General features: G+C 36.3%; 1 protein-coding gene across 2 annotated transcripts in view; it reads left to right on the forward strand.

Annotated features, from left to right (window-relative positions):
• Positions 1 to 21887, forward strand: part of PPP3CC (protein phosphatase 3 catalytic subunit gamma) — a 100327-nt gene that overhangs the window by 45859 nt on the left and 32581 nt on the right. For both annotated transcript variants that reach the window (XM_004442296.3, XM_014796675.2), the window contains exons 4-8: positions 7931 to 8042; positions 16335 to 16480; positions 17916 to 18055; positions 21088 to 21165; positions 21251 to 21345. In XM_004442296.3, coding sequence (XP_004442353.1) covers positions 7931 to 8042; positions 16335 to 16480; positions 17916 to 18055; positions 21088 to 21165; positions 21251 to 21345 — 571 coding nt within the window. The remainder of the gene's footprint in view (positions 1 to 7930; positions 8043 to 16334; positions 16481 to 17915; positions 18056 to 21087; positions 21166 to 21250; positions 21346 to 21887) is intronic.

Here is a 21887-nt window from a genome sequence, read left to right on the forward strand (position 1 = left end):
ACAGTCTAATAGAAAAGATACACTGATGAATAGATCTTTCAGTGTAATATGTAAGTGCTTAATTATCAGCAATATTCTTCATGTTAGGACCTAGCACAGTGCCTGACACATAGAGGGCACTCAGTTAATATTTGTTGAATGAATGAATGAATGTTAATAAATCATAGTTTGTATTTGGCTTTATCTTGTTACTTGATGTTTGGCTAACTTAAAGGGTTTTTCTGGAATATCTTAAAATATAAATGAATCAAAACTCTAAAATGACAATGCTATTTTATACCAGTTTTAAAACTGAACTGTAGGTTATATCTAGTGTTAGTTGGAAGTCACTTACTTACAAACCACTAAGATTATAAACTTCTGTAGGCTACAGCTTAGTCCAATCTGATACAAGCATATACTTGAACAATAATTTTTTATCGATGTCCTTGATAAGCATGATGTGATGTTTCTGTCAAATGAATGCAAATAGGATAATGGAGTCCCTATTATAATTTTTTGTTAGAGATAGTTCATTTTTTTTGTAGAAAAATTGGGAAATGCAGAATTTAAGAAAATAAAAACTTTTATAAATCAGAGATAATCACTGTTCACATTTTAGTATATTTTCTTGCAGTCTTTTTTCTTTCTTTTACACTTATGTATATATATTTTAAAGAAAATTGAAATCATTTTGTGCATTCCTTTTTGCACTCTTTTTTTTCCCCTCTCAACATTGTATTGAAAGCATTTTTCTCTATCATTAAAATTTCTCCAAAAGCCTGGTTAGTGGTATAAATACCATAATTTATTTCACCCTTCCTCTATTGTTGAATAATTAGGTTTGTAGCAGGTACTGCTTATTGCCTACCTTTTCTCTCCTTCTTCCTTACCATCAAAATCCCTATTTTATTCAGATAAATGGGATTAGGGATTCAAGGAGAACTTTGGATTTCAGGGAGGCTAGGCCCTTATCCCAGCCCCAGGGAATGAATTCTTGTTGGTCTGAGCTAGTCATGGCAGTCCATTCCCTGTCACCAGTGCTTGGTCTAGGGGTAAACATGGAATCCTGTTTTGCCCAGTAATATATAGAGGGAACTCTGCTGGGTGTTCTTGTTGTGTTGTGTTGTGTTGTGTGTGTGTGTGTGTGTGTGTGTATTTTGAAACATTTTCTTTCCAGATGAAAAGACTCTTGCAAGGTGAAAGCTTTTAGACTTCCATTCCACTATGTCATTTCAAATGTGGGTGTGTGTACTGTAGCAGCCATTTTGTGACCATGAGGAGGTACTGTAACTAAGGATGAAAAGCAGACAAGCTGTGAATCACAGATCAAAGAGGTAGGGAGGGCATGGTTTCTTGGTGAGGATGCTGAGCTGGTACACTAAACCTGGACATCTTACCTCCAGATTTCTTGTTTCGTGAGTTATTTAATGTCTTTATGGCTTAAGCAACAGTTAATTGGATATTGTATCACTTGTACTGTAGGTGGTACAAAGTTGTTTTCCAATTATTTTTGTTCTGCATATTGCTGCAGTTAACATCTTTTTTTAATATATCTTTGACAGCATTTCTGGTATTTTCTTCAATCGGGTTCTTATAAATGAAATAAGTGGTTGAAAGAGTGTCAGCATTTTTAAGACTTTTGATGCATATTGCCAAATTATTTTCACAGAACCTTATTTCAATTTATTTTCTCGTTCCATACTTAATCATTTCTCTTTTCTTGAGCCTGTACAAGAGAATCAAGACATGATGACTTTTTTTTCATGCCCATAGCAAGTACTGATCTTTCCAGAAGCAGTGTGGGCTTTGATTAGTACACCAGGGACTGGTCCAAATGTCACTGGTAAAACAGAATAGTCAAGTTTCATTTTTTCTGAGCCTTTTGATGTTCCTTCTTCATTTGTACCTGTTATAAAGTACTTCCTCTGTGGTAGGGAGAGCTACATTTTAGTTTCCTTTAATTGATTTTGCAATAAGAGAAAGGATTAAAAGGAACATTTTCAGCATAGGATATGTTGTACTAAAGGTACAGGAGCCACCAAAGAGGAAATGTTATCAGATGACCAACTGGTGCGCAGTTTTTAACGTACAGAAATGATTCTCGAGGCGGAGTAGAAATCCTGTTCACATAGAAATAAAGAAGTAGGTGAGTGTCTAAACAGATCTGCTGATAATCATGACCTTGTAATTGAATTGTACAAGATAATTGTACAATTTCATCTTGATGTATAATATATGGAAATAAGACTTGAGATTAGAGGCTGAGAGGTATATCAACCAAATTACATTGTAGTGTGGATATGGGTTGTGCTTTTATATATCTCATTTCTTCAAGAAGGCGAGTTGGGGGCTGGCCTGGTGGCGTAGTGGTTAAGTTCCTGTGCTCTGCTTCAGCGGCCTGGGGTTCACAGGTTTGATCCCAGGCGTGGACCTATGTATCGCTCATCAAGCCATGCTGTGACAGCGTCCCACATACAAAATAGAGGAAGATGGGCACACATGTTAGCTCAGGGCCAATCTTCCTCACCAAAAAAAAAAGAGGTGAGTTGGTTGTTTTCAGGGGGCAGAAATAAAGACCCAAATAAATCAAAAGATACACCATGTTCTTGGTTGGGAAAAGTAAGAAATCTAATCTGTAAGAATGGGCAAAAGATGTTGGTGACTTAGATTAGGTATATTGAGAAGCATTTGGATTCAGAATTTTGAAGTCTTTCCTTTTTGGGAGGTGGGAAAATCTCAGTTGAATTAATCAAGCTCCTCAGGTCATGGCACATTTATTACTAGTCCCTCTCTGTTGTTTTATTTTTTTTCTGTGACCTCTATTTTCCCTACTCCCTCTCCCTGTTACACATGTTTCTGTTGTATTTGGTATATGCTTCAGAATGCGTATAATATGTTATGTTAATTTTTTAGTGTGTAAGGTTTTTATGGATAAAGTACTTTAATTTTACATAAATGTTATGGTACTTTTCAGTGGTTCTCAAACTTTAACATGCATCATAATTACCTGGAGGGCTTGTTCAAAAACAGATTGCTGGGTCCCACCCCAGAATTTCTGTTCTGATTCATTAGGTCTGGGGTAGAGCCTGAAAATCTATATTTCTAACAAGTTCCCATGTGATGATGACACACCGCACTTTGAGATGAACGTGGCACACTGAGAACCACTGCTGTCGCTCTATTTCTGTTGATTTTGTTTTTCAATTGTCATTATGTTTTTAAGATCTATCCAGATTGCTGTATATCTCTAGTTCATTGCTTTCTGCCTGCTGTGTAGTGTTCCACAGTATACATCTATGACATTTTAGTTCTCCATCCTCAATGGTGGACACCTAGGTTGCCTTCAGTTTCTTTCTACAATGAACACTGCTGTGATGAACACTCTTATATAAATCCACTTATGGTCCCGTGTTTTAGTTTCTCTATGGTTTATGAACAAGAGTGGGATTGCTAGGTAAAAGGATATACGCCATCATACTTGAACAGACTATTGCCAGATTACTTCAGAATAGCTATACCAGTCTATACTCCTACCAATAGTACCTAAGAGTTCATATTCCCCTACATCTGTTTTTCTAGAATTTGGTTTTGTCTCATTTTCTAATTTTATGGGTATAAAGTAGTATCTTATTGTTTTTTCAATTAATATTTCTCTAATTAGTAATGAAATTGAGCATCTCCTCATATGTTAGCCATCCCACTCTTACAATCACTCCTAAGAGTTTCTTGTGTGACCTTTCAGAGATAGGTTAAGCATATACCAGCTTATTTACATATCTATTTTTTTTAATTCTTTTATTTTTTATTTTTTTAATAATTTTATTTATTTATTTATTCCCCCAAAGCCCCAGTAGATAGTTGTATGTCATAGTTGCACATTCTTCTAGTTGCTGTATGTGAGACGCGGCCCCAGCATGGCGGGAGAAGCAGTGCGTTGGTGCGCGCCCAGGATCCGAACCCCGGCCGCCAGCAGCAGAGCGCACGGACTTAACCGCTAAGCCACAGGGCCGGCCCTACATATCTATTTTTAAAAAATAAATGTACTTATCACTATACAGTGCCCTTTATTTATTTATTTTTTAAATGTTTTAGACTTTTTTTCAGTGATTTGACTTTATTATTTTATTTATTTATTTTTTGTGAGGAGATCAGCCCTCTGCCAACATCTGCCAATCCTCCTCCTTTTTTCCTGAGGAAGACTGGCCCTGCGCCAACATCTGTGCCCATCTTTCTCTACCCTACATGGGACGCCACCACAGCATGGCTCGCCAAGTAGTGCATCGGTGTGCACCCGGGATCCAAACTGGCGAACCCCGGGCCGCTGCAGCAGAACGCGTACACCTGACCACTTGCGCGACCAGGCAGGCCCGTGTACAGTGCCCTTTAAATGCTGCTTTATCTGGGTCCCACAGATTTTGACATGTATTGTTTTTGTTATCATTCAGTATTTTATATTTTAAGAATTCTCTGTAACCCTAGGACAATGAAGTAGTGTGTTTTTTGTTTCCAGTCATGCAGGATTTTTTTAGAGTTAGTGTTTTGTTACCAATTCTAATTAATGTAATTTGATTAGAGATCATGATCTGAAAAATATTCATTCTTTGGAATTTATTGAGATTCCCTTTGTAATGCAGTACCTAGTAGATTTTTGTGACTATCCCATATATACTCAAGAAGAATGCATTCTTTACTTGTTGAATTGTTCTCTATAACTTTGATTATTTTTGTCTGTTTGAATTATGAGTTGCTTTTGGATTTCTGTCAAAATCTCCAACTACAATTATTGATTTATTTGTTTCTCACCAAAGTCCTGTCAATTGTTGCTTATGTTTTGAGGCTGTATGTTAGATATGTATATTTCATGATTAATATTTATGATCAATCTTCATTATTCACAGATTCTGTATTTGCATATATGCCCCCTTGCCAAAATTTATTTGTAATCCCAAAATCAATACACAAAGTGCTTTCCAGCTCCGAGGCCCTCTCAGCAGAAGGAGCTAGGAAATATATATGTATACTAAGCCATACCTACACTCACATTTTTATTTATTTATCTGTGTATATCTTAAAAAGCATGAGTTCATATGATACCTCTGATTCCAGTCCAACATCACAAGGTTCCTTCTAGCCTTCCCTCTTTCCTGGGCCTCATCATCTACAATATATTCACTTGGCTGGTCAGTCCTAGTATACCCATAAGATAGGTACATAACAGCCAACCTATACTGTGAAAAACAGGTTGACTAGAGTTACAGTATTTGTGTACATTTCTTTGTGTCTTTAGCCTTATGGTATGCAGTCAAAATGCTCTTTTTCCAACGTTACTTGGGTTGGTTCTTTCTTTCCTTTCCCGTTCTTTATGGCTTTTTATCCATTTATATATAATACAGTTAGGTTCATTTGTTACTGTTTATATTCCATTTTGAGTTTCTTTCTTTTTTTTTTTTTTTTTTTTAAAGATTTTATTTATTTATTTTTCCCCCAAAGCCCCAGTACATAGTTGTCTGTCATAGCTGCACATCCTTCTAGTTGCTGTATGTGGGACGCGGCCTCAGCATGGCTGGAGGAGTGGTGCCTTGGTGCGCACCCGGGATCCGAACCCGGGCCGCCGGCAGCGGAGCGCACGCACTTAACCACTAAGCCACGGGGCCGGCCCTTGAGTTTCTTTCATATCCTGGTTGATTTAATTACTTATTTTGGATGGTACATTTAAAATATTACAGTGTTTCTAGAGGTTAAAGCTCTCCAAAAAGGTGTGCTTTGCAAAGTGTCGAGCTCTCCTCATCTCCCGCAACCCTGTCCCAGTTCCCCCTTCTTTCCACCCCTTTCTGCTCTGCCCTCTGTAGGTAACTGGTCTTTTTAGTTACTGATTTATCCTTCCTGTGTTTCTTATGCACAAGTGAGCAGATACATGTGTATTTATTATATCCTCTTTATTACATTAAATGATAGCATACTATAGATATTCTTTTGTACTTTTTGTGCTTTTTTCACTTAACGGTAAATCCTAGAAATCACTCCCAATCAGTTTATAGGGATTTCTCACTCTTTTTTTATAGCTTCATAGTACTTCATTGTGTGGATGTATCCTAATTTGCTCAACCTCTTTCCTATGTATGGTCTTTTAGATTGTTTTCAGTATTTTTCTATTTATTGTAAACAATGCTGCAACTTTGTGCAGATGTATTTTCCTATTGTTGGAGGTGTATCTTCAGAGTAGGCTCCTAGAAGTGGTCAAAAGTTAAGTGAATGTGTGGTTTTGTCAGTTTTTGCCAAATTGTTTTTTACCATGCACATTATTTTTATGTAGTCAGATTTATCCATCTTTTCTTTTTTTGCCTCCAGATTTTTAGTCATTAGTTATAAAGTTTTTCCCTACACTAAGGCTAAAGAAGAACTCACCCACATATTTTCTTCTAGAAATTGAATGGTTTTATTCTGATACATTTAGATCCCTTATCCATTTGTCATTTATCATGTATTATGTGAGGTATGGATCTAATTGTTTTTTGAAATGGCACCAGTTGTCCCAGAGACATTTATTAAGAAGTCCATAATTACCCTAGTGATTTAGGATGCCAGCTTTATTATAAACCAAATTTTTATATGTACTTGGATTAATTTCTGGACTATTTTATTCCACGTGTATATTTATCTGTATATGTGCCAGTATCACTGTTTTAATTATAGAAGCTTCATAGTATATTTAAACATCAGGTAGAGCTAGTCCTCCCTCATAATTTCTCTTTTTTAGGGTTTTTCTGGCTATTTCCTGGCTGTTCTTGCATGTTTATTTTTCCATATAAATTTTAGTATCGAGTTGTCTAACTCCATAAAATAGCTTGTTAGTATTTTTATTAGAATTAGAATGATTTTATAAAATAAATTAGGAAGAACTATAATCTTTTAATGTTGAATCATCCTATCCAAGAAAGGGAATGTCTTTCCATTTGTTCATATCTACTCTTGTGTCTTTCAGGAGTGTTTTAAGTTTTTCCTGTGTGAGTTTTGCACATTTCTTAGTAAACTTATTCCTATGTATTTAGTCTTTGCTGCTATTGTAAATGGAGTTTTTTTCTACCATTGTGTCCTGTTTATTGTTTATGTATATGAAGGCTATTGATTTTTTATGTTAATTTTATATCCTCCCCCATTACTGAATTCTTTTATTATTTGAGTTAGTTTTATTAATTTTTCTGGAGTTTTTCAGGTATACGATCATGTCATCTGCAAATAGAGATAGTTTTATTTTTTTCTTTATCCATTCTTTTTTTTTTTTTTTTTTTTTTTAAAGATTTTATTTATTCATTTTTTCCCCCCAAAGCCCCAGCAGATAGTTGTATGTCATAGGTTCACATCCTTCTAGTTGCTGTACGTGGGACTCGGCCTCGCGCTGGACGGAGAAGTGGTGCCTCGGGGCGCGCCCGGGATCCAAACCCGGGCCGCCAGCATCAGAGCGCGCGCACTTAACCGCTAAGCCACGGAGCCGGCCCTCTTTATCCATTCTTAATTAAGCCTCTAATTGATTTCTTTTGTCTAATTCCATTGGCTAAAACCTCTACTACAATGTTGAATGTAGTAGAGATAGTGGAGATCCTTGCCTTGTTTCTGTGGAAGTGTCTCTAGTGTTTCTCCATTAAATAAAATACAGGTTTTAGGACTAAGGTGTGTATATATACACACCTTAGGCTTTGTCACAGAGTTCCTGATTTTTGGATAGAACATGGGAACAGAAATTAAGGAGGGATTCCTATGAATGCTACTCTCTGTGCTCTGACAAATTCTAGGGCAACGGCATATCACACTCAGAAGCTGGAAGGTTTCATGTTTCTACTTGGGAATAGCAATGAGATATGCTGTTACAAGTTATTTGAATTTATATAAATCATCTTTATGTGTTATTGTGGTCACATATAAAAATTTTATCTTTGTATTTATCTTGTAGTGTGTGCTGTTTTTATGGAGTTTAAAGATTAATCATCCCAAAACATTGTTTCTGCTTCGGGGAAATCATGAATGCAGGCATCTTACAGAATATTTTACCTTCAAACAGGAATGTAAGTATAATTACTTCTACTTTTCTAGTTACCCTTTAGCCAGTCCCAAAGTGAGTTTATGTTCATAAAGAAAAAAGAAACTAATGGAACTCAAATGCTTTCTGTTCTATTTTTTTTCTGGTGAGAACCAAGATTCCACCTTTTAAGATATTTATTTTGAAAATAACTTTTGGGTTCCCCACTATGTTTATAAAGTAATACATTTGGTATATTTGGAAAACAGGAAAGTCCAAAGAAGATAAAAGTTGTGCACAGTCATACTGCTTAAAGGTAGTCACACTGTTATCTGACTATTTGGGATGTGGTCTTCTTTTCTGTATATATAAAAATTGTTATGAAGTAGTTCAAATATATATATCTGTATATATTTTTAAAATAAAATTGGGCTCATATGTACTATTTAAAAAATTGCTCTTTTCACTTTATATAATAGCATTTTTCCATATCATTAAATATTTTTTAACGTGATTTTAAAATGTTATTTTAATGTTTTTAAAGTATTCCATCTTAGGAATGCACTGTCATGTATGTAGCAGATTTAGTAACAACTGTAGGACATTTAGGTTGTTTCTAATTATAAATAATACTGTAATAGTAAAAAGTTTATTAGTAAAGCTAGAATTTTTTTGTTTTTTTATTGGTGTCATAAGAGTTTATAACATTGTGAAAGTTCAGTTATACATTATTATTTGTCAGTCTCCATATATATGTGCCCCTTTACCCCTTATGCCCATCCCCCAACACCCTACCCCTCTAGTAACCACTAATCTGTTCTCTTTGTCCATGTATTTGTTTATCTTCCACACATCAGTGAAATCATATGGTGTTTGTCTTTCTCTGACTGGCTTATCTCACTTAACATAATACCCTCATGTTCCATCCATGTTGCGAATGGGACAATTTTGTCTTTCTTTATGTCTGAGAGGTATTCCATCGTACATATATATAAAGGTAGAATTTTTTTGAAAGTCAAAATGTTGTATACTAGCTGATTTAAAAAAAAAAAAACCTCACAGCTTTCTTTGACCAGAATCTAGGTACTCACAATTGGCTCTTAACTAACATTCATTCTGATGGTGACTGTACTGGGGATGTTTGGGAGAACTTGCCCCAGGGCATTTGCACTTATTGTTTCTTGTTTCCCCTGGTATCTCTGCTTATAAGATCTACATCCGCACTTCATTCATGTCATCACTTCACAGATTTTCTTCCCTGTTTACTTTTTTTTTTTTTGTAAGGAAGATTAGCCCTGAGCTAACATCTGTTGCCAATCCTCCTCTTTTTGCTGAGGAAGACTGGCCCTGGGCTAATATCCGTGCCCATCTTCCTCTACTTTATATCAGACGTCACCACAGCATGGCTTGACAAGCGGTGCATGGGTCCGTGCCCGGGATCCGAACCTGCAAACCCTGGGCCTCCGAAGTGGAGCGCACGAACTTAACCGCTGCGCCACCAGGCCAGCCCCCCTGCTTACTTTTTCTAAATTAAAATCTCATCATTTGGGCCGGCCCCGTGGCTTAGCGGTTAACCGCTAAGTAGCATGCTCCGCTACTGGCGGCCCGGGTTTGGATCCCGGGCGTGCAGCGAGGCACTGCTTCTCCAGCAATGCTGAGGCCGCGTCCCACATAGAGCAACTAGAAGGGTGTGCAACTATGACATACAACTATCTACTGGGGCTTTGGGGGGAAAAAAAAAAAAGGAGGAGGATTGGCAATAGATGTTAGCTCAGAGCCGGTCTTCCTCAGCAAAAAAAAAAGAGGAGGATTAGCGTGGATGTTAGCTCAGGACTGATCTTCCTCACAAAACAAAACAAAACAAAACAAAACATCATTTTACTCTCATACTCTGCTTTTTTTTTCATAGCATCTATTAACACCTGAAATTTTTATATATTTTATATATAAAATTTATGAATTTTTTATGTATTTATTTGTTTATTGTCTTTCTTTCCTGCCAGAATTTAAGCTCCATGATGGCAGGGACGTGTTTTGTTCACTGTTGTTTTCCCAGAACAGTTTCTAATAACTCATAGGAGATGCTTAATAAATATTGTTTGAATTAATTTGTTGAATGCATGATCATCTATAATTTGTATCTTTAGGACTAACTCTCAGAAGAGAATTACTGGGTCAGAGGGCACGAACATTTTTAAAGACTTTTGATAGATATTCTAAATAGCCCTTCCAAAAAATTATATATCAGTTTATACTCCAAGGAATTTTTATAGTGAAAGGAAAATACTGAAATAAAAAAATACCAAAATGCTACTTTTTTTGACTTCTGAAATAGCATATTCTCTATAAAATAAGGAATAAATCTTTTGGGGCTTGTCTGGCTCTAAAATCTACCTCTTTCCTCAAATAATCCTGAATAGGTGAAAACACTTTAGTGTTCATGTAACTGATAGTTTGATCTTGGATTTCACTTTGTGTCCTATTCAGATTTTTCTTCAGATTATTATCTTGGAGGGGAATATATTATAAAATAGTTAAGGCTTTATTCCAAAAAGAATATTCAAATTTGAAAACAAAACCTTTAAATTTGTTTTCAGAGACTCAGAGTTTATCCAAACCGCCCCCACCCAAATCCCTTTACTTATAGGTAGGTTGCAGTTTGATTGCGTTCCATATGCTCATATTAACTCTTGTTACCGATAGCTCCCTACGCTGGAGTTGGTGGTTGTAATGACAGCTTCCTCCTAGTAGAGCCTGGAAGGGAAGGTCATTCTTATTACAAGAAATTTTAGAGTATGAACACTTAAAAAAAATCTCTCTGACAGAAAAGTCAGCTACAAGTGAGCAAGATACAGATCATTCCAGCCTTTGGGACTTATTGGAATAAACACTTTAAATCAGTAGATAATAACCAGGAAGTTAAAAAAAATTAGGTCTGCTGTTTTGGTGAGTGTTTAAATTGGTGTAAAGTATTTTGAAGAATAATCTTGCAATATCTGTAAAACCTTTTGACGCAGCAACTTGACTTCTAGGAATTTGTCGTGCAGATTGTATTGGTTTTTTAATGCTGCATAACAAATTACTACAAATTTAGCTGCAACACATTTGTTATCTCACAGTTACCGTAGATCAGAAGTCCAGGCGCAATGTGGTTGGATTCTCTGCTCAGAGTCTCACTGAGCTGAAATCAGGGTGTTGCCAGGGCTGCAGTTCTCATCTGGAGCTTGGGGTCTTTTTCCAAGCTCACTAGTTGTTGGCAGTCCTTGTGACTGTAGGATTAAGGTCCCCCTTTTCCTTCTAGCTATTGGTTGAGGAATACCCTCAGCTTCTAGAGACTGCTTGCAGTTCTTTGCCACATGGCTCCACAGGTAGTTCACAACATGGATGTTTGCTTTCTTCCAGGCAGCCTGAATGCGTCTCTCTGCCCACCTCTTCTGTGATCAGCCAGCTGGAAAAATCCCACCTAGGAGAATCTTGCTTTTGTCTTAGCAAAATGCAATCATGGGAGTCTCAACACATTCACAAGTTCCACCCACTCCAAGGGTCACAGATTATACAAAGGTGTAGGTCATTGTAGGTCACTTTAGAATTGTGCCTACCATACTATATACTCACAAAAAGAAAATAAGAAATGAATGTATGAGGATGTTCATTATGTTAATTGTAATAGCAAGAAAAAAGAGAGATAATATAAATGTTAACAAGGGACTGCTTAAATAACTGATAATACAACTAAAAAAATGGAATAATAGGCAGCTATTGAAAGATCAAGGTGGATCTAGATGTTCTGATATGGAGAGATGTTCAAATATATTGTTAGGTGACAGATGCCATTTGCAGAACATGTATAGTGTTATCTCCTTTATAAATTAAAAATATATAATATGCAGAAGAAATTGGTAATAGTGGGCGTAGCAGTTAAATTCACGCACTCTGCTTTGGCGGCCCGGGGTTTGCAGGTTCGGATCCTGGGCACGCACCGACACATCGCTTGTCAAGCCATGTCAAGACACGCTGTGGTGGCGTCCCATATAAAGTAGAGGAAGATGGGCACGGATGTTAGCTCAGGGCGAATCTTCCTCAGTGAAAAAAAAGAAAAAAAGAAAAAAAAAGAAATTGGTAATAGTGATTACCTGTGAGGAGTTGGGTCAGGAAGATTTGTACTTTTAATTTTATATCCTCCCATAGTACTGCTTGAATTATCTTTTATCATCACCATGTACTAGTGTTATAATTTTTTTAAACTGGTAACTTTAAAATCACCCAGTTGCGGCCCATGCATTTAACCAGCTTTTTAAAGCACCTCAGGTAATTCTGCTGCATGCTGCTGGTTAAGAAGGCCTGCTTCAGAGGCTTGGAAAGTATTTGCTATTTGTCATTTGAGAATCACTTCACCTAATAGTTTAAAAATTGGAAATATTTTGCATTGTTTTGCTAAGTCAAATATTGGGGTATTCTGCATTACATATTTTTTTAACTTGAAAATATTCCATTATGCATATCAAGCAGTTAACAAAGGCCCTGGAATGCTCCAAGTTTAGCAGTAGACAGTAATGAGGCAAGTGTCTATGGATGCCTCTGTTCCGAATTAAGGTTCAGGTTTTTTAGGTAACATTTTATCTAATTGTTCCTCTGTTTTTTCGGAGTTCCTTTTTTGACTGGTGTAATTGGTTCAGACTATTTTTAAAAGATGGAACAATAGGTTTGGGAAACATTTTAAGGGGTTCATTTTGCGCAGAATTTCTCATCTCAGGTTTTTATTTGCTTTTCACATGCTTTAATTTAGTTAAACCAGGTTTCTTTCTTTTACCTACAAAGAACTCCTGTTTCATTCTAATGCTGCATCTGAAATGTAAATAAATCTTGGAACAAGCACACCAATTCAAGTACAATTTCAAGTTTTATTTCTATACAAGGAAGGAACATGTGTGCTGCTTTGCATGGGTATTTTCAATGATAAGCCGACCTCTCTTTTTTTTTTTTTTTTTTAAAGATTTTATTTATTTATTTTTTCCCCCAAAGCCCCAGTAGATAGTCGTATGTCATAGCTGCACATCCTTCTAGTTGCTGTATGTGGGACTCAGCCTCAGGATGGACGGAGAAGTGGTGCCTCGGTGCGCGCCCGGGATCCGAACCCGGGCTGCCAGCATCGGAGCGCGCACACTTAACCACCAAGCCACAGGGCCGGCCCAAGCCGACCTCTCTTAAAAGGGCCACAGTGGCCTTTAGAATCAGCACCTTATAATTACTGCCAAGTGATGCTTAGTTCCAGACTGCAGCTGCAGTGTTGTTAATATTGCTACAGGGGGCAGGTGGAGGCTTTTCTTTTCTTATATCAATTCTAAAATTGCTTTATATTGCAGAGATTTTTATTTTTCTTTACCTTCCTTTCAAATCCAGAGATAATTTGAGTAGCAAAGTATAACAGTTAATTTTTGAGATATCATTTATCTTTGTAAAAACATTTCTTTATTGTTACATACTTGGAAAGCAAGAAATCTAGTGCTTTTATGATTCCACCTCATAGCTCTGGGTCCAAATGTTTAAAGTAAATTAATTTCTTGTTTCTGTGAGCCATTTTTTGATGTGTAATTAAACAGCTTACTGACAGGTTCCAGAAACTCCTATAATTTTGCTAATGAAAACAGAATTGTTGTGACAGGTGGATTTTTTTTAATAAACAAATGTTGTTTGTTGTTCATTATAGCATTATTTATAGTAGCAAGAGATTGATGTGGTTAGATTGTGGTATATCCATGAAGTGAAATACTATGTAGATATTTAAAAAAATAATTGTAAAGCTCTTCGTATAAAGATGTGGCATGGGGCCGGCCCCGTGGTTTAGCAGTTAAGTGCGCGCACTCTGCTACTGGCGGCCCCGGTTTGGATCCCGGGTGCGCACCGACGCGCCGCTTCTCTGGCCATGCTGAGGCCGTGTCCCACATACAGCAACTAGAAGGATGTGCAACTATGACATACAACTATCTACTGGGGCATTGGGGAAAAAAAAAAGGAGGAGGATTGGCAATAGATGTTAGCTCAGAGCCGGTCTTCCTCAGCAAAAAAAAAAAGAGGAGGATTAGCATGGATGTTAGCTCAGGGCTGATCTTCCTCACACACACAAAAAAAAAAAGATGTGGCATGATCTCCAAAATATGCAATTGTATTAAATACAAAAAGCAAGTGCAAAACAGTGTATGCTACCATTTATGTAAAAAACAAAAGGCTGTTGTGAAAAGAGAATAAATGTACATATCTGCATGTGTATGCATGGAATGTCTTTGTAAAGACACACAGAAAACTAGAAATACTGGTTGCCTGCAGAGAGGGCCTGCATCCTCTTTTGTAGCTTTTAAATTTTGAACCATGTAAATGTATTACCTATTTTTTTAAATAATAAAAGCAAATAAAAATTAAAACAAATATTTAATCAATGGCTAGACTGGGTCGTGGTTTCTTGCAAATAGTTCTGACCCTTAAAATTACCTTCAAAGAATATTGTTGAAAATTTTGTTTTGTTAGTGTTGTATTACTGATGCTAGTTAGAACTTGTGTCAGTGTAATCCTATGACTGAGGTACATTTTCCCTTCATTATAGAAATAATTGTTTTATGGGGTATATCTTAAAATTTGTCGTGAAAATAAAGAACTTGAGTCAGCTGATTTAACCTTTGGAAATTATATATTTTGCTATTTAGATTCTCCTATTAAATGTTTAATTTAAAAATAATGATTGGGAGGAGTATTGCATGGTGTTAAGAGAATGAACAGGTTTCAAGTTCCAGTTAGCTTGCAACTTTGGGCAAGTAAGCCCAATTTCTTCGGCTTTTTGATGAAGATAGTAATAGTATCTACTTCATAGAGTTTCTGTGAGGATTCAATAAGGTAATTTTATTGGTTAACACTTATATAGTACCTATGATGTGCCAGACATTATTCAAAGCATTTTATGTATATGAATTCCTTTAATCCTCACAGCAACCTTGTAATGTAGGTAAGTATTATTATTATGCCCATTTTATAGATGAAGAAATCAAGGCACAGAGAGTTAAGTAATTTTTCTCAAGTACCATAGCTAGTAAGTGATGGAGCCGGGGTTCAAATCCAGCTAGTCAGGTTCAGACTCCATTCTCTTGACCACCATGCTGCAGTGAACACTTAGCTCACTGATGGCATGGGCACATTGTGAGCCTTCAACAAATTTCAATAATAAAGGTAATGTAATAATAATATTAATATACGAATATTATATATCCATCATAGAAAATACAGCTAAACTAAGTAAAAGAAAAATATAGATATCACCTTTATTTTTTTATTTTTTATTTTTTGTGAGGAGATCAGCCCTGTGCTAACATCTGCCAATCCTCCTCTTTTTTTGCCGAGGAAGACAGCCCTGGGCTAACATCCGTGCCCATCTTCCTCCACTTTATATGGGACGCCGCCACAGCATGGCCTGCCAAGGCAGTGCGTCGGTGCGCGCCCGGGATCCGAACCAGCGAACCCCGGGCCGCCGCAGCGGAGCGCGCGCACTTAACCGCTTGCACCACCGGGCCAGCCCCTAGATATCACCTTTAATCTAATCCCTCAGAAAATAAATGTCTGTATTTAAATATATACATATTTATATAATAATTTGTATAAATATATACAACAAAATATTCAAACTCACAAGACTACCATGGACCATACTTGGCATCCATCTACTTAGAAGGATGCAGTCCAGGAAGGGCAGCACGAGGCATCCCTTTTCAGTGGAGTAGCCCTCATAGGAGTGCATACAGCAGTCCAGAGGTTTTCTGCCTCTTGCCTCTCTTTCCTCCCACCCTCTCCAAGTCACAGCTATGGTGCAAGGAAACAGTATCCACACTGGGCAAAGTAGGGAGCCACCCTGACTTAGAAGCCTTATGCATTACAAGTGCCAATATCTCTTGTAAAAGCTTTACTGGCATAGCTTCCAGAGTCGCACAAGGGACATACCTTATAAGTCACGCACTCAGAGAAGCCCAAAGCTATAGTTTCCCACCAGACATTTGGGTAATTTTTATCAAAAGCAGTGTTGCCTAATAACACAGCTGACATTCACCCTATCAGGCTTCTAGGGCAACAGAGCTAGAGAGTTAATCCAAGGTCACCCTTGACTTGAGAGAAGGAGAGAGATTTTGTTTACCCTTTATCCACAACTCTTCAAAAAGATCTTTACAAAGATGATTGTGTTTTCAAGTTTGCCTGAAATAAAGGACTTGGAAGTAGCTTTATAATCTTCTGGCCTATGTCCTTTTTCATATATGATACATTTTAGCTTTTCTTCCTTTGACTGCTTTTCCTTTTTTGGCAGGTCGAATCAAATATTCTGAACAGGTGTATGATGCGTGTATGGATACATTTGACTGTCTTCCTCTTGCTGCCCTCTTAAACCAGCAGTTTCTTTGTGTGCACGGAGGGATGTCACCTGAAATTACTTGTTTAGATGACATTAGGAAAGTAAGTAAGCTTTTGTTAGTCTCATGGGGTGTATGTATTTTTTAATCTTGTTCTTTATTGTAGTCAACTAATATGTCTTGATTGCTGAAAAATTTTAAATACTACAGATAATCAAAAGTAAGAAAATGGAAATTACCTGTGGTTTCATTATTGGGAGGTAACTACTGTTAACATTTTGCTATATATCTTCCAGCAAATTTCTGTAATTTTTAATGAAATCTGTGCTTTTACCAGCTAGAAACATAACATTTTTTGAGTATAGCCCTGAAACTTTAAATTATCTAGCAATGCGGAAGGAGGGAAACCAGGGTTCTAATCCCTGTCCTGCCATTGTGTAACCTTGACCAGGTCGCTTAACGTCTGAGTCACATTTTCTTCTCTGTGAAATGAGGAAGTTGTAATGGATGGTCTAAAGACTCTTCCAGCTCTGAAATTCATTGACTTTGACATTTTAGATGATAGAGTTTAATTGCTACACTTTCCTGACTGGGTGATTATTATTTCCAGGATTCTGTATCTCATGATAGAAAAAAGATGATCAGACTTATTTTGTTCTATGTTACCATCTTCTCCTCTCTACCTTTGTATTCTCTTACCTCTCTCATATAGGTACTGAGACTAAAGATTTTTCTGTTTATAAAACTATTTTCTCAGAATTAAGGTTACTCTCCTCAGAGTAAGAGGGTGTGCCTATATGCACTGCCTTTTCTGCTGCCTGATTGTCTTTTAAATAACCAGCATTTCTCTTTTACATAGGATATCTTGAATTTTACAATTCTTAATCAATTGCATTAATAAAAAGCTCCCCTTTCATTTAGTAGAAGTCCTCTTCTTGACACTTGGCTATTCTGGTTACTTGTTTTCTCTTGGTTTTTATGATTTTAGCCAAAGCAGCGGTAAGTGCAGGCTTAAGTTAATAACTGATATTGAAATACCTCCACTGTACAGACTAGAAAGGATAAAAGCCCTTTACAAAAGAGAACTAGCATTCTTTAAAATAAATCTCCATTGGAATGAGGTAGACAATGAACAAAACCATTGTAAAACCCTCCCTGCTCTCATGGTAACATTGGCTCACATAGGCAATTGAAATGAACTTTACATAGTCTTTCTAAATAATAGTGTATCTCTATAGTGGTTGATTTCACATTCGAATTAAATGAGTACTGCTTTTAAGATTAGGATGTAAGGGAGTTCTTTTCTACAGTATGGTTAGATGACAGGGATATTTATAAAAATTTATTGCAAAAAATAAAAATTGTGTATCTAAATTTGTTAAATATTCATTTTCTTGCAGGAAAATCCTTCAGAGGCTTACCACCTTCTCTCCTAATACATTCTTGTGGGTGGAAGGGGTTTTTTTTACCCATACCAGTTTCTAAAAGCTCTTTTGCTTTCATGATTTTTCTTCTTTTGGCTTTTGCATGTCTTCTAGTTAGACAGGTTTAAAGAACCTCCAGCCTTTGGGCCAGTGTGTGACCTGCTTTGGTCTGATCCCTCAGAGGATTATGGCAATGAAAAGACCTTGGAGCACTATACCCACAACACTGTCCGAGGGTGCTCTTATTTTTACAGGTAAGCTAATCCTCAGAGTTATAAAGTTAGGAAAGGAAATTGTAATATAGTTTATCAAGTTATTTTAAAGTATTTTACATCTTGAATTTGTGTAATTTTTTGATACTCTTGTTTGTTTATATTTGATTAGGTATTTGCCCTATTAAGTGTAATATACTGAACACGATTGAACAAAACATCTTGTAGTGCTTCAGTAATATCTGACTCTAAACAATCTAGATTATTTGTTCCCAAACATCAGCTATAGACTTTTTTAAAAATAAAGATTTCTTGGCTCTTCCCCCAGATATTCTGATTCAGTAGATCTAAGACAAGGGAATCCTGTTGTTTTTTTAAAAAGCTCTCCAGCTTTTGGACCTACTGGTATAGGCAGAGATATGAAAAGAACAGGACATTGTAAACTAAGCCCAGGACATTTCCTGGAAGTTGGCTGTTGTCTTAAATCTCATATGTAAGCCTTCACTGTGCTTTGACACTCAAAAATAGGGAGATATAGGGAAGTTTGAAGTCTAAATTTTTTAAATCCTGACATTTTATTGTGACAAATAATTTTAGTCCCTTAAAAATCTTTGTTAATTGCCTAAGATACTGCATACATTAAATGACATTCACATACAAAAGTAAGAAGCCTCAATTTTGCCATAGTTTTAACATTCTTCTAAGCAACCTTTTTTCATTCCTTTCTGCCAACTTTAGCAGTGACTAAAATGATGAAATCATTTAAATTTTACTTCTCTTTACATTGCCTAAAATAAAGAGCACAGTACTTCTTCACTGTTAGCACAATTTCTATGGAGGTCAACTTGGCAATATCTCTTAATTATAAATGCCCATGGCCTTTGCTCCAGAGGTTCTACTCTAAAACATAATCCTGTGGCTATCTAGTAGATCTTCATTATTCACGAATTCTGATTTGCAAATTTGCCTACTTAATAAGATTTATTTGTGGCCCCAAAATCAATACTCATAGCACTTTCATGGTCATTCATGGACATGCATACGTGCAGAGTGATGAAAAATTTGAGTCACCTCACATGTTCCCAGCTGAGGCTGAAAGAGGAGTTGTTTTGACTTCTTGTTTCAGCTCTCATATTGTAAGCATATCTCATACTGTAAGTATTTTTTTTGTGGTCTATTTAGTGCAACATTTTCCACATTTTTTTTTGGTGATTTTGCTGTTTAAAATGCCCCCAAGCGTAGTGCTGAGTGCTGTCTAGTGTTCCTGTATGCAACAAGGCTGTGATGTACCTTACAGAGAAAATACGTGTGTGCTGTATAAACTTCACTTAGGAATGAGTTGTGGCATTGTTGGCCATGAGTTCCATGTTAATGAATCAACAATTATATTAAATAAGGTGTCTTTACTCAGAAACACACATAAAACAAGGTTATATATTGATCGGTTGATGAAAATGTTGTGACCAAAGGCTAACAGGACCCTAACACTGTATTTGCCCTGGGAGCAGTGGTTCAGTATTCCCTAATTCAGTTTTTGCAGCAACTTTATAGAACATAGCTACTGCAGGTAACTAGAATCGACTATACTTGCAAATGTGTAAAATATATGTAACAAGGTTATTCATTGCTACATTATTTATGATAAAAGATTTAAAACAACCTAAATGTTCAATAGAAGACTAGTGAAATAAATTGTCATACATCCAGACAATGGAATGTACCAGACAATGCAATGAAGCTGTTTTTTAAAAATGAAGGAAAGAAAACCAACCCTTTATATACTGATTTGGAATAATCACTAATGTGAAGTGAAAAAAAGACCTAGTACAGAGCTATGCGTACCATCTGATAACATTTCTGCAAGTGAGGGAGGCATGTGCATGTATGTCTGTGTGATTGCTTGAAATTGAATAGAGTATCTCTGAAAGGGTACTCAAAGAAACCAGGAACATTGGTTGCTTCCAGGGTAGCTGGAAGATAGAGGTGGAAAGGAGAGAGGCATTTCACTTTACCCTTTTGTGTCTTTCTATTTTATACCCTGTGAATGTACAGCCTCTTTTAAAAGTTAATTTTTTCTAGTGAGCATAGTAAGAAACAAAGATTCAAACATAAACTAAATAATTAACATTTGGATAATTTCAGGATGGTTTTGTATTCTCCAGTTCTTTTTTTCAGATATTTCTCATTCACAAAGATAATAGTACTAAAAATATTTGTTAGGAGTAGATGCAAATATCATACCTTTCATTAGAATAATGTTTGGTATAATATTTGCATTTACTCTTGAAATATTCCTGCATAATATCATCTTGGTGTTAATATTACTTGTGAAGATTTAAGTAGGTTCTTTAACTTTTCTAACAATTGGACAATTTGAAAATCATGTGTTCAGTTTCTAGCACCTACTATACACATACATACTACTATGGTACTTTTTTATATCAAGATACCAAGAGGGGGCCGGCCCGGTGGCTTAGTGGTTAAGTGCGCGCGCTCCGCTACTGGCGGCCCAGGTTCGGATCCTGGGCATGCACTGACGCACTGCTTGTCAGGCCATGCTGAGGTGGCGTCCCACATACAGCAACTGGAAGGATGTGCAACTATGACATACAACTATCTACTGGGGCTTTGGGGAGAAAAAAGGGAAAAAAAAAAATAGGAGGATTGGCAATAGATGTTAGCTCAGGGCCTGTCTTCCTCAGCAAAAAGAGGAGGATTGGCATGGATGTTAGCTGAGGGCTGATCTTCCTCACCAAAAAAAAAAAAAAAAAAAAAGATACCAAGAAAGTTTTGGCGTTGTGTTGTTATTGTATGGGCTAAGACAAAAATAGGTGGGGGAGCTCTTTTCTGTCCTAGAGTTGTCTGTTATTTGCATATTTGATCTAGAATAAGATATATTAGTGAAATGGAAGAATCAAGTAATGATTGCTAAGCTATTAATAAAAGTTCAGTGGTATGTAAAGCTTATAATTTTGAACCAAAATCAATTCATGTCATCCTGACTTTTCCCTTTCCTCCAATTAAAAAACAATTTTTTAAATTCTGGATTTATGTTTTCTAATTTTCTTTTTCAGTTATCCTGCAGTTTGTGAATTTCTGCAGAACAATAATTTGTTATCAATAATCAGAGCCCACGAAGCCCAAGATGCTGGGTAAGTTATATTAAAACTGTACCAAATATCACTGCAGAATTTTTGCTTTGATATCAAGACAGATGGGCTGTCATCTCTCTTCCAGGTATCGAATGTACCGGAAGAGCCAAACAACAGGCTTTCCATCACTCATTACAATTTTCTCCGCCCCCAATTACCTAGATGTCTATAACAATAAAGGTAAAGGAGTCCAGTGATACTTGAGTTTGAATTTGTGAGTAAATGTGAGCTCTAGTTTAATCATATGTATGTGTACATGTATTTTTTTTAATATATATAAATTTTAAATAAGAAAAAAAGAGGTCTTAATTGAAACAAAGGCCAATAAACTTAGAATTTAACCTACTGCTTGGTTTTCATCTCCTAAGAATTATGGGGCTCTTTGTGAGTGTAAATAATAATCACAATAGGTCTTATTGGTACTACTGAATCAAAACATAAGAAGAATAAATTACTTCAGGTTCAAGTTAGAATAGTCAGCATAAATTATGGGTTTTACTGAATTTAATTTATTCATAACAGTACCTCAATAAAATGTCACCTTTTGGTATTTTAATGTTTGTGAATTATTAAGCTGTTTTTGCTCTTCTTGAAGTATGGTACAGGTAGAATGAATACAGTACAAAAAGTCAGAAAAATCTTCCTTTTAGTCCAAGCCCTGCCAGAAACCAGTAGTGTGACTTAGGTAAGTCACACAATCTTTCTAAACCTCAGGTTCTCAT

The sequence above is a fragment of the Ceratotherium simum genome, chromosome 12, assembly GCF_057802395.1.
Source record: "Ceratotherium simum simum isolate JZ-2026a chromosome 12, ASM5780239v1, whole genome shotgun sequence".
In the NCBI taxonomy this organism is placed as follows: Eukaryota; Metazoa; Chordata; class Mammalia; order Perissodactyla; family Rhinocerotidae; genus Ceratotherium; species Ceratotherium simum.